Genomic DNA, 12,343 nt, shown 5'->3' with positions numbered 1-12,343 from the left:
TTTATCAAGGAAACAAATTCTTGCCATAACCATACAGAATAAGGAGTTCAGTGTTAAGAGTTTAGACATCTAGTTATTGATTTTTGAAGAGTTACTTGATTAATCTATGAGGTTTTTTTTTCTTTTTTTGAGTTTAAGAGTTTTTTTCATTTGCTAGCATGCTGAAGTAGAATGGGGGTTTTTAAATAAATTCTATCATAAATCTATATTCTTTGAATTTCAGTTTTGAAACAAAGTTATGTCAGATATTTTCAGACCTCAATGCTACCTATCGTACAATTCAAGGCCATTTACAGTCTGAAAACTTTAAGGTATGTTTATTTTATTTTTTTCCCTAGTGTTAAGCAGGGGGTAGGGGCTGGCAAGCACATTGGAGGGCTAGAGAAGTACATAGGACAAGTATAGGACATGATGTGCATCTTTCAGAAATTATTGTTTTAAGATTTACTGCCATTTTATCTTCAGTATCAGAAATATCTGAAATTTTGAAATATTTTATCTAGTGTTGTTTTGTTCGGTATTAAGTTTGAAGTATTTTATTTAAATGTTTTACATATTAGTCTTTCCACAAAAAATTCAGAATATCACTTGTTTTAGAATGGTATATATAATTTGGCTGGAATAGGAACATAATTTTGGTTATTCATGCTTAGAAAATGTATTCAGTTACTTTTTATAACCTCTTTCTTTGTAGGTCAGTGTTAAGAAAGCCAAACAAAAAATCTTGCTTATAATGGAATAAATAGATATTACTTTCATGGGAGGAAGACTTTTCATGGAATGAAATTTTTAGCTCTGGGAGGGTGCCTGGGTGTGGCTCAGTAGGTTAAGTGTCTGACTCTTGATTTCAGCTCACGTCATGATCTCACAGGTGTGTGGATTCCAGCCCCGTTTTGGGCTCTGCGCTGACAGTTTGGAGCCTGCTTGGAATTCTTTCTCTCCTTCTCTCTCTGCCCCTCCCTGGTGCTCTCTCTCAAAATAAATGAACTTAAAAAAAAAAAACAACTTTTTTTTTTCTTTCCTTTTTGTTTTTAGGAAATTTTTAACTTGGGAAGATGCCCAGTGACCCTACCAATTAGGGAATTTAAACAACTACATTTAAAAATTTTGACTATAAATTAGAGCTTGTAGAAAGGTTTAGGGATGGGAAGAGAAAAGTATATCCAGAATCAAGAAAGTACTTCATTGGACCATAAAGGAATTCGGGTCAAAACTTGGCTACCCTGGTATCTAACTGTCATAAATTTCTAAGTTATTCCCAGATTGTGGCCTCGTGTACCACTTGTGGTATGGGGCATTGATCTTAGATGGTCAAGAACAAAATAGTTACTGTTTCTTTTTCATTATTTTTATTTCTAATTCCCTTTTAGTTAGAAGGTGACATTGATTTTTTAAAGATATAATGATAGTTAAATTATTTTTTATCAAGAATCTTGGTTTAAAGGAAATACAGCAAATCGTGATGGTCATTTTCATGAGATGAAGTTTGAGACATTGCCCTAAAATAATAATTTGTTGTCTTTTTCCTGTTTATTTAGCAACGGGTAATGACCTGTTTCAGAGCATGGGAGGATTGGGCAATTTATCCAGAACCATTTTTGATCAAACTACAAAATATTTTCTTAGGACTTGTAAATATTATTGAAGAAAAGGAAACAGAGGTAGGTACTCAATGTATTTGTCTGATTATTTTAGAATTGATTTCTGGGGATGCTGTATGTTACAGATGTGAATAGTATTTCTTTGTGAAAAATACCTAGTATTTACCACTAACTTGTGGATTTTCCTGGAATTGCTGGAGCCCAGGAGAGGAAATTATGTATAATAGTAATTCTCTGTTTTGTTTCCTTATGTGAAAATTGGGTAACTGGGCACCTCCACATTTTTTTTTTTTTTTTTTTTTTGTAATTATTGAGTATAGTTGACATACAATGTTATATTAGTTTCAGGTGTACAGTATAGTGATTCAGCAATTCTATACATTATTTGATGCTCACCATGATAAGTGTAGTTACCATACAATGTTATTACGATATTATGATGTTCCTCATGCTATACTTTTCATCTCTGTGACTTATTTATTTTATAATTGGAAGTTTGTACATCTTAATCTCTTTTTGCTTCCTTTTTGCAACTACCAGTTCTCTGTGTTTAAGAGTCTATTTTGTTTTTGTTTTTTCATTCCGTATATAAATGAAATCGTATGGTATTTGTGTTTCTCTGAATTATTTCACTTAGCATAATACTCTCTAGGTCTATCTCTGTTGTCACAAATGGCAAGAATCCATTCTTTTTATGAGTAGTGTGTGTGTACATGTGTATACCACATCCATTCATTTGTCAGTAGATACTTTGGTTATTTCCATATCTTGGCTATTGTAAATAATGCTGAAATAAAAATAGGGGTGCATATATGTTTTTGAATTAGTGTTTTTGGGGTTTTTTGGGTAAATATCCAGCAGTGGAGTTACTGGATCATACGGTATTTGTTTTTAAATTTTTGGGGAATCTTCATACTGTTTTCTACAGTAGTTTCACCAGTTTACATTCCTACCAGTAGTACATTATGGTTCCCTTTTCTCCACATCCTTGCCAACACTTGTTATTTCTTGTCCTTTTGATACCTGCCATTCTTACTGATGTGAGGTGATATGTCTCCTTGTGGTTTTGATTTGCATTTCCCTGATGCTTAATGATCTACTTTCATGTTGAGCCTACTTTCATGTGTCTGTTGAGCAATTTGTATATCTTTTTTTTTTTTTTTTTTTTTTTTTTTTTTTTTTTTTTAAGTGTATGTCAGGTTCTTTTTTGCCCACTTACCGGATTGTTTCATTTTGGTGTTGAGTTGTATAAGTTCTTTATATATTTTGGATATTAATACCTTATTGAATATATCATGTGCAAACACCACCTCCTCTGGTAGGTTGCCTGTTTGATTTGTTGAGTTTCCTTTTCTGTGCAAAAGCTTTTTGTTTTAGTGTAGTTCCAGTAGTTGATTTTTGCTTTTGTTTTCCTTGCCTGAGGAGACCTATCTGTAAATACGTTGCTAAGGCCAGTGCCCAAGAGATTACTGCCTGTTTTATGGAGTTTTATGGTTTTGGGTCTCATATTTAGGTCTCTAATCCATCTTGAATTGATTTTGTGTATGATGTAAGAAAGTGGTCCATTTTGGTTTTTTCATGTAGCTGTTCAGTTTTTCCAGCATTTATTGAAGAGACCGTCTTTTCTTCATTAAATATTCTTGCCTCCTTTGTTGTAGATTAACTCTGTAGGTGTGGGTTTATTTTTGGGTATTCTGTTCTGTTGATCATGTGTTTATTTTTGGACCAGTACCATGGTTTTGATTACTGTAGCTTTGTAGGTATCTTGAAATTTGGGATCGTCCTACCTCTGTCTTGTTCTTATTTTATTTGGCTGTTTGAGGTCTTTTGTGGTTGCATACAAATTTTAGGATTATTTGTTCTAGTTCTATGAAAAATGCTATTGGTTATTTTGATAGGGATTGCATTGAATCCATAGACTGCTTTGGGTAGTATGGATATTTTAACAATATTAATTCTTCCAGTCCGTGAGTATGGAATATCTTTTCATTGGTTTTTGTCATCTTGGGTTTTTTCCATCAGTTTTTATAGATTCCAGAATATAAGTATTTTACCTCCTTGGTTAAATTTATTCCTAGGTAGTTTTTGCTTTTGGTGCAGTTGTAATTGGGAATGTTTTTGTAAGCACTCTTTCTACTACTTTGTAATTAGTGTATAGACATGTAACAGATTTCTGTATATTTTATATCCTACAACTTTACTGCATTCATTTATTCTAAGAGTTTTTTTCGTGGAGTCTTTAAGGTTTTCTATGTATAGTATTGTGTCATCTGCAAATAGTTTTATTTTTCCCTACCTATTGAGATGCCTTTTATTTCTTACCTCATTGCTGTGGCTAGGACTTCCAGTGCTATGTTGAATAGAAGTGTTGAGAGTGAACATCCTTGTCTTATTCCTGTTCTTAGAGGAAAAGCTTTCAGTTTTTCACTATTGAATATGATGTTAGCCTGTGGGTTTTCATATATGTCCTTCATTATGTTAAGGTATGTTCCCTCTAAAACCCACTTTGCTGAGTTTTTATCACGAATGAATATAGTATTTTGTTAGATGCTTCTTCTGCCCCTGCTGAGATGATCATGTGGTTTTTGTCCTTTTTTGAATGTGATGTATCACATTGATTGATGAGTGTTGAACAATCCTGACATCCCAGGAGTAAATCCCACTTGATTATGGTGAATGATTGTTTTAATGTATTGTTGGATTTGGTTTGCTAATACTTGGTTGAGGTTTTTTGCATCTGTGTTCAACAGGGTTATTGGCCTGTAGTTTTCTTTTTTTAATGTCTTTATCCGATTTTGGTGTCAGAATAATGCTGGTCTTACAGAATGAATTTGAAAGTTTTCCTTCTTCTATTTTTTGGGATAGTTTGAGAAGAATAGGTTTTGACTCTTTTAATTGTTTGGTAGAATTCACCTGGAAAGCCATCTGGTCCTGGATTTTAATTTGGATTTTTATTTTGATTACTGATTCCAGTTTTGGAGATTGAATGTTTTTGGGAAGTTATCCATTTCTTCTATGTTGTTCAGTTTGTTGGCATATGATTTTTTTCATACTATTTTCTTATAATTCTTTGTATTTTTGGGGTATTGGTTGTTATTTCTCCTTCATTTTTTATTTTATTTATTTGAATCTTCTTTTTTCTAGATGAGTCTGGCTAAAGGTTTATCAATTTTATTTATCTTTTCAAAGAACCAGCACTTGGTTTCATTGATTTTTAAAAAAAAATTTTTTTAGTTTCTATTTTGTTTGTGTCTGCTCATCTGTTTTAGTCCTACTAGCTTTGGCCTTTGTTCTTTTTTTAATTCCTTTACATGTAAGGTTAGAGTGTTTATTTGATATTTTTCTTGTTTCTTGAGGGAGGCCTATATTGATATAAACTTCCCTCTTAGAACTGCTTTTGCTATGTCCCATAGATTTTGGACTTGGTTTTTTTTTTTTTTTTTTTTTTTCCATTTTCATTTGTCTCCATGTAGTTTTTGATTTCTGATGACTTTAAAATGCTTATTTATTTATTTTGAAAGAGAGAAACCACAGGGAGGGGCAGAGAGAGGGAGAGAGAGAGAATCCCAAGTGGGCTCCGTGCTGTCAACGCAGAGCTCAATGTGGGGTTTGATATCATGAACCATGAGATCATGACCTGAGCCAAAATCAATAGTTAGGCGCTTAACTGAGCCACCTAGGTGCCCCCTGATCACTGTTGTTTTGGTTTTTTTTTTAATTTGATGACATGAAAAGATACATGATGCATTAGTTGAAAAAAGGAACTAATAAAGCAATATATATTGCATGATTTAATTTTATTAAACTAAAGTAGCTATATAAGTAAATATGTACATGAAGAGATGCACCACAATGGTAGCAGATTCTGTTCATCACGATTCTGTTGCTTTTCACCTCATCATTGTTTCATGAATCCTTTGTCTCAGTTCTACCATCCTCATCCAGTTATCTTTTCACTTTCATTCCTATGAGATTCTAATTAGCCCCCCTGTTCCAAGCACATGGTCCTTGTTTCAGTTTCTTAAGTATACGTTTCCTTCTACCATAAACCTTTGTAAATATTCTTGCCTCTCTCTGAAACATCTCCTGTTTACCTGAGATCCTTCAGATGTCAATTTAAGACTCAGTATCATTGAGTCTTCTCAGACCGCTTTAGGTGAAACCTACTTATACATTTGAATAGTATGATATGCCTCTTTGTTGTAGCAGTCATTATAATCACAGTTCTTTGAATATTGTGATTTTATGATTGCCTGCTTCCTCCTACCCCCTGGTCTCCCAGAAAATTCTAGTAAGTCCTATTACTTGAGGGACCAAAGGAACAAACTTGTTTTTGTTTATTATTGTATCCTCAGTGCCTTACATGGTACCTGGCATCAAGAAATACTTGGTAGATATTTCTTAAATAATGAAAGAATGACTGCTTCTTTGTCAGACAGGAGGATGAAGTATATCCTAGTTATAGCAATATGACTTTAGTAAAGGAAAATGTTACAGCAAGTACGTATGTTTCTGTAGGATGTACCAGATGACCTCGATGGTGCCCCCATTGAGGAAGAGCTTGATGGTGCACCTCTAGAAGATGTGGATGGAATTCCTATTGATGCTACTCCCATTGATGATCTTGACGGAGTCCCTATAAAGAGTCTTGATGATGATCTTGATGGAGTGCCTTGTAAGTTCAAATTTCAAACTGATGAGCTAATAAGTTTGATTCCAAAACTTTAATTTCCACACATGTGGATATGGAAAAAGTTTAAGGTATCAGTCTTTAATTTGTCTTTTATTTCTGACTTTCAAAATTCAAATACCAATAATACATTTGACTCTGCCAAGAAAAAGGTTTTCTTTCTAGTCACATATCTTTATTGGGATAGTCTCGTATAAGTAAGTTTCTCTTTTTGTCTTAATTGTCATGAAAACTATAGGCACAATCTTGTTCTCAGTTATATTCATAATCCTAGATGCCTTGTTTTGTCAGTTCTGTTTTTATTCATAATTTATGGGTTCATGTTTCTTAGATGCCTAAAGTCACTTTTGGCCATAGGATGTATACAGAATCTGTAGTATATTTGAATTGCATGAAAATATTAAACAGTATAAGAATTGTATAGTTTAAATAGTGATTAGGTAAAGACCTTAAAGATTTTTTTACTGCCCCAACTTCTCCATTTGCTTGAAATCATAATAACTTGTATATTTTGTATTGATGTATTTGTGTTTAAACATCGGACCTCAGGTGTAGAGAATTAGATTAGTCATAATCCTTGTTCTTGACACTAGCATTATTAGTCCATATGTGGCCTTATTTTACTTTTTAATAATAGAATGAATACCCGTGAACTCTTTAAGTCATCTAGTAGTAGGGGTTAATGGCTTATCCTTCCTCATTAGTGGATGCAACTGAAGACTCCAAGAAGAATGAGCCCATATTTAAAGTTGCCCCATCAAAATGGGAAGCTGTAGATGAATCTGAATTAGAAGCACAGGGTGAGTAAAAGTACAATAAATATTAAGCTTTAGAAAATTGAGTACTTAAAATCAATTATTGGTGTGTGTGTGTGTATGTTTTCTTTTTATGTTTTACAACATTTCAACTTTAAGACCCGGAGTTACTATATTTTATGTCTAGTGGCTAAGTTTTCATTATGGTTGTTGTTACAATTTTCGTACATCTTTCAGTTTGGATGCTTTGCGAGTAATCAAAGAAATCACTAATACCTTTCAGGGTAAGGCATTTCAGTAGAAAATGTAGATGGAAGTTACACCTATTTGGAAATCTACTTAGAGGTCAGTTTCAGAGAAACCAGGCTTTGATCCTCCCATAATGCTTGACTTTTTAGACGCAGTTTAGACCTGCCTTTCATACTTACTTGGATTCGTGTCCTTAAGTGCTTATAATATGTAATTGTTAATATTTGTAGGTTCTAATGAATAAATCTTAACCATTCAGCACACAAATAAAAATGATAACATTATTTGTCACCTCATGAATTTGAATAAAATTATAGCATAGGTGTGAGGAAAGAAATATAGCACATAGAAATGGTTTTCAAAGAAGAGATAATTGGCAGATAATTTCTGTAATATAAACTTTGAATTCTAGAGCTGGGCTTCTACTATACTACTGCAAATGCTAATTTACCTTAATGGAATTACATCCTTTTCCTTCCCTTTAGCTGTAACAACTTCTAAATGGGAGTTATTTGACCAGCATGAAGAATCAGAAGAAGAAGAAAATCAAAAGTAAGAATCTAAGTTTTGAACTTACTCAGTTTCTTATTACATATAAGCTCCCTTTTTCATTAAGAGGTATGCTTGAAATAATAGTGAAGAGGAAAATTTCACTCTTTAAAACCTTGTTGGGAGGATCATTTTTAGTTCTTCATTGTTTTTCCAGTGAATAAAGAGCTTTTGGTTTCTGGTCTGATGCACCTCGTTTCACTTTGCTTCTGAGTTGATTTTTCAATGCTAGGTTTATATATTCTCACTTGGTAGTTACTAAATGGTCAGCTGCATTTATTTCAAATCTTTGTCATGAAATACTGTTTTGGCTTTACGGAAAGTGATTTTTAAAATGTGAATGGGAAGTTATGCTGCTTTTTATTTGGATTGTACATTGCTAAGAAAAGCAGTGCATTATGGCTATTCTGTTATGTTATTTAAGTGTAAACAGGGGTGCCTGGGTGGCTTATTTGGTTAAAAGTTCCACTCTTGGTTTTGGCTCAGGTCGTGATCTCACTGTCCTGAGATCAAGCCCCGAGTCCTGTGTTGGCTCTGCACTGGGTGTGGAGCCTGCTTGGGATTCTCTTCTTTTCTCTCTCTGCCCCTCCCCTGGTTGCATGAGCTTTCTCGTTCTCTCTCTTAAAACAAATAAACATAAAAAAAAAAAATGTAAACATCTCAGAAGAACTAAGAATGAATTAAAAAAAGCTTTCCTTTAACATGTAGAGAAATTATAATTTCAAATTTTGCTTTTTGGTAATCACCTCAAGATTGTTTTTGCATACTGAATGCGATTATAGGAATCTTGCTCCCATATTCTCCAGCAAGTTTGTATTGGTAGATTTTAGGTAGAACCTGACAGCTTTTTAAATCATTGCAAAGGAAATTAATTCTTTTTAAATAGGAGAACAGATGACCTCAAGAACACAAAGCAGAGGTTTCTGCTTAAAAAAAACAAAAAAGAAAGAAAAAAATCTTTGATCTTTTATCCTTCTCAAATGGAAGAGTGAACAAAGGGAAAAAGTCCCTTTTGTGTCCCAGCACAGTTTGGGCATTGTATGGATTCAGTAAATGGATATTAGTAGCATTTAGATTGTTGTTAAAGAAATGTGATTGTGGGAACACAGTTTGATATACTAAGGAAAACTTCGCATCAGTGATGTCTTTCCAGAAACATTGGTGTGATCAGAACAAGTCAGCAATGATGATGATGGAATATTAACAAAATATAGATGTGGTTTGCTGATGGAAATACCTCTCCAAGGCTGTTGAAGAATACAGGAATTGGGATAGTCCAGTTTGCTTTAAAATAGTGCTTTAACCTTTTTAATGTCTACAGTACCACATTATTAACATCTCTGACTATTGTAGCATCACTGGCTTAAAATACATGTGTTAATTCATGAGATAATTAATTTAGGGGAAAGGAAGGGTATAAAAGGCCATTGCAGAACTCAAATGTTTCTTCAGTTTGTTTTGTTTCTATAGGTATTAACTTGTTTTGTGTAAATTTGATATTAGTGTTAATGTTTGGATTATGACTGCATTTCAGTGTTGAAAGTAAAATAATCAGTGAGAATAGAGTCAGTAGAATACAGTGAGGCATGGATCACTGGAAATGTAATTTTTATTTTCCTTAAGAGCTCTAAATAAATCACGATAACATAAAAATAGCTTTATGGAAGTATAAAGCAAGGCAAAGATAATTTTCACATACAACTTTCTGGTCCTTGAAATTTTTTTATGCCTCACTACTGCTCTCTAGTGGCTGAGTCCAAAATGCTTTTTTGAAACTAGTAATTACTTTTTATGGCAGAAAAGTGATTAAAAAAATACATAGCACTACTCTTTGTAGAAAACTTCCAAATAGTAATTTAATTTCATTTATGATGAATTCTGTATGGTTTTATAGACTTGAATTTCCATTTCTTTAAAAGAATAAGTCCTGGTTACCTAGAACTGGTAACTAAGAGCTAAAATCAAAACCAGTTAGAATGGACTGCTCAGGGACTGCAAAATTAAAATAGAAATCATAAAATAAATATGTGTCTCAAATTATCAAGTATAACTTATTTTAAAAGTAAATAATATGGTTAATGTTTGGTATCTAGTCATCTAGATCCTTTCTCTATATATAGAAAACATATAAACAAGACCAACTTTACAATAGTTGCCTGCCTGTTTGTACTGTATTGCTCTGGAAGGATAGAATTTTTCCTCTTTGTATCCTTACCATGGTAGTCCCTTAGTTTTTCATTTTCTTCTTATCTGACATAGATTCTAACAGTATAATTTTCAGAATCAACTATGATATTGAGTACTAATATGTGATAATATTTAAAATTTACACATTTATTCCTGGGATTATGTACTAATCAGATAAGGTCTTTACCTACTACCTTGTTTCTTAACTATGTATGACACAGACTCATGTATTTTCTAGTGTATAGGCTCTGCTGAAAAAAGGGTAAACATTTGGCCTTTTTAACATGAAGTGTTCTGAAATCACTCTGAACTGGAAAGTATGGGGAATCATTGATTATTCATTTGACTTAACACTGCAAGGAAAGTTGTAGAATGTTGTAGGTAACATAGAAGTTGTTTTTAAATGATTATGTTGAAGCTCAAACTTTTTATGTGGAAGAAACAGAAGAGTTTTATAGAATTCTCTATTTGATAAAATATTTTATAAAAACGTTTTAGTGATGAATTGTCCTGTTTTGTTAACACTATTTACAGACTAAGACAGTGAAAAATAAAAAAAGCCAAACTGTAAAATGTAACATTTTTTTGTCTTGACATACGATATATTCTGCTTATTTCCAAAGTCAAGAAGAAGAAAGTGAGGATGAAGAAGATACTCAGAGTTCCAAATCAGAAGAACATCATTTGTACTCTAATCCAATCAAAGAAGAAATGACGGAGTCTAAGTTTTCTAAGTACTCTGAAATGAGTGAGGAAAAACGAGCTAAACTTCGTGAAATTGAGGTCAGTATTTCAGTGAAGTTGAAACTATTTCACTGGCCTTCTTTCACTTTTCCGCTGACCTAGGCTCCCTCTTGGCATCATTCCTTTGTGCATTTTCTCGGTGCCTAGAAACCTTCATACCAGCTGACTTCCTACAGACCTCTTAGTTCAAGCATTTCTTCTCTCCTGCTATCCTTTTCTTACACTTGTGCATTTGCTTACTTCTCCCTATTTACCTCTCTCGTTATTTTACATGTACTGTGGTGTGTGTTTTATTTTGTTTTAGCTTGCTTGTTTAATGTTTCGAGTCCCTACTAGGTGCTGATTTACATGAGGGGAAAGAACCATGTCTGTTGTCTGTTCATCATCATAAATCCAGTGCCTGGCACATGGGAGATCTTTTGAAGATATTGATTTTAAGAATAGATTACACTGGCATTATAAAATTATTACATTTGAGTGTACATAGTATGTAACGAGGAAAAGCGAGCTATTTTCTGGCACCTTTAGGTTATATCTGCATTTTATTTCAGTGGGGAGAGCAGACATTAAGTGAGACTTAGCAGTAAGAAGGGGGAAAAACTTATGGGAATGAGTCCAAACTGTCTCAACCTGACTTTTCCCTCCCTCGGTCCCCTGTCCTTTTTAATACCTTTTTTTTTTTTTTTTTTTTTTTTTAATTACCAAAAGGAGACCTATCAGAGGGAAGGGTATTGTTGTAATGGGAACCTTCCTTATTCCTTGTTGCAAAGTGATGAAACATTCCCAGTAGTAAATGTTAGTGTAGCAGTCAGTCCAGAGTCTCAGAAGTATATCTGAGAGTGTATTTTAATACTTTGTCCATTGATTTAACAGTATTTTGGATGTCTGCTATGTATCAGCACTGTTCCTCTTACTAATTTATAATTCCCACCATAGTAATTACCTTATTTCCAGTTCTCTCATCACTGTTGGGCTGGTACAAGTTTTTGCCTAACTCTTTCTCAGATATCATTAAGCCAAAGTAACTGTTAACAGGGAAAGTATTTCATTTTAACCTTACACAGAATCAGTATACTGTCTGTAATAAGTGAAGAGGAGGGATTTTCAGAGTTAACGTGTTGGATATATTTTTTTATATACAATCCTTACCAATTAAAAAAAATTATTTCTTTTACTCAGGGGATGGTGGGGAGTTCAAGCAGGGGAGAGACAGAGGAAGGGAGAGAATCCCAAGCAGGCACTGCACTGTCATTGTGGAGCCCAGTGTGGGGCTTGAACTCATGAACTGTGAGCCGAAATGAAGAGCTGGATGTTTAACCAATTGAGTCAGCTAGGGCGCCCTTGTTGACAAATTTTTTAGGGGACTATATCAGTGACCTCACTCCACCTGTGGATTTTTTTTTTCCAAGTTGCACATGCCCCTTCTTAACTCTCAGAACTCCTCCCAAGCTTACTGAACTCTGCCTTTCTGGAGTTAAATAAAAATAATATTTTCTTGATAATGAAGTTATACCGTTTAAATGCCAAAACAGACTACTGGATAGTTTTAAGATGTTCTATTTACCCTG

At 33.6% G+C, this 12,343-nt stretch overlaps 1 protein-coding gene across 3 annotated transcripts in view; it reads left to right on the top strand.

Moving 5' to 3' along the window:
- LOC102971710 (U2 snRNP associated SURP domain containing) overlaps nucleotides 1–12,343 on the top strand; it is a 53,434-nt gene that overhangs the window by 29,620 nt on the left and 11,471 nt on the right. For all 3 annotated transcript variants that reach the window (XM_042998575.1, XM_042998574.1, XM_042998576.1), the window contains 6 exons: nucleotides 224–311; nucleotides 1,539–1,661; nucleotides 6,120–6,276; nucleotides 6,996–7,091; nucleotides 7,781–7,847; nucleotides 10,655–10,814. In XM_042998575.1, the coding sequence (XP_042854509.1) occupies nucleotides 224–311; nucleotides 1,539–1,661; nucleotides 6,120–6,276; nucleotides 6,996–7,091; nucleotides 7,781–7,847; nucleotides 10,655–10,814 (691 nt within the window). The remainder of the gene's footprint in view (nucleotides 1–223; nucleotides 312–1,538; nucleotides 1,662–6,119; nucleotides 6,277–6,995; nucleotides 7,092–7,780; nucleotides 7,848–10,654; nucleotides 10,815–12,343) is intronic.

The sequence above is a fragment of the Panthera tigris genome, chromosome C2 (assembly GCF_018350195.1).
Source record: "Panthera tigris isolate Pti1 chromosome C2, P.tigris_Pti1_mat1.1, whole genome shotgun sequence".
NCBI classification, from domain to species: domain Eukaryota; kingdom Metazoa; phylum Chordata; class Mammalia; order Carnivora; family Felidae; genus Panthera; species Panthera tigris.
The sequence above is the reverse complement of the archived record's forward strand: the minus strand, read 5'-3'. Positions and strand labels throughout refer to the sequence as shown.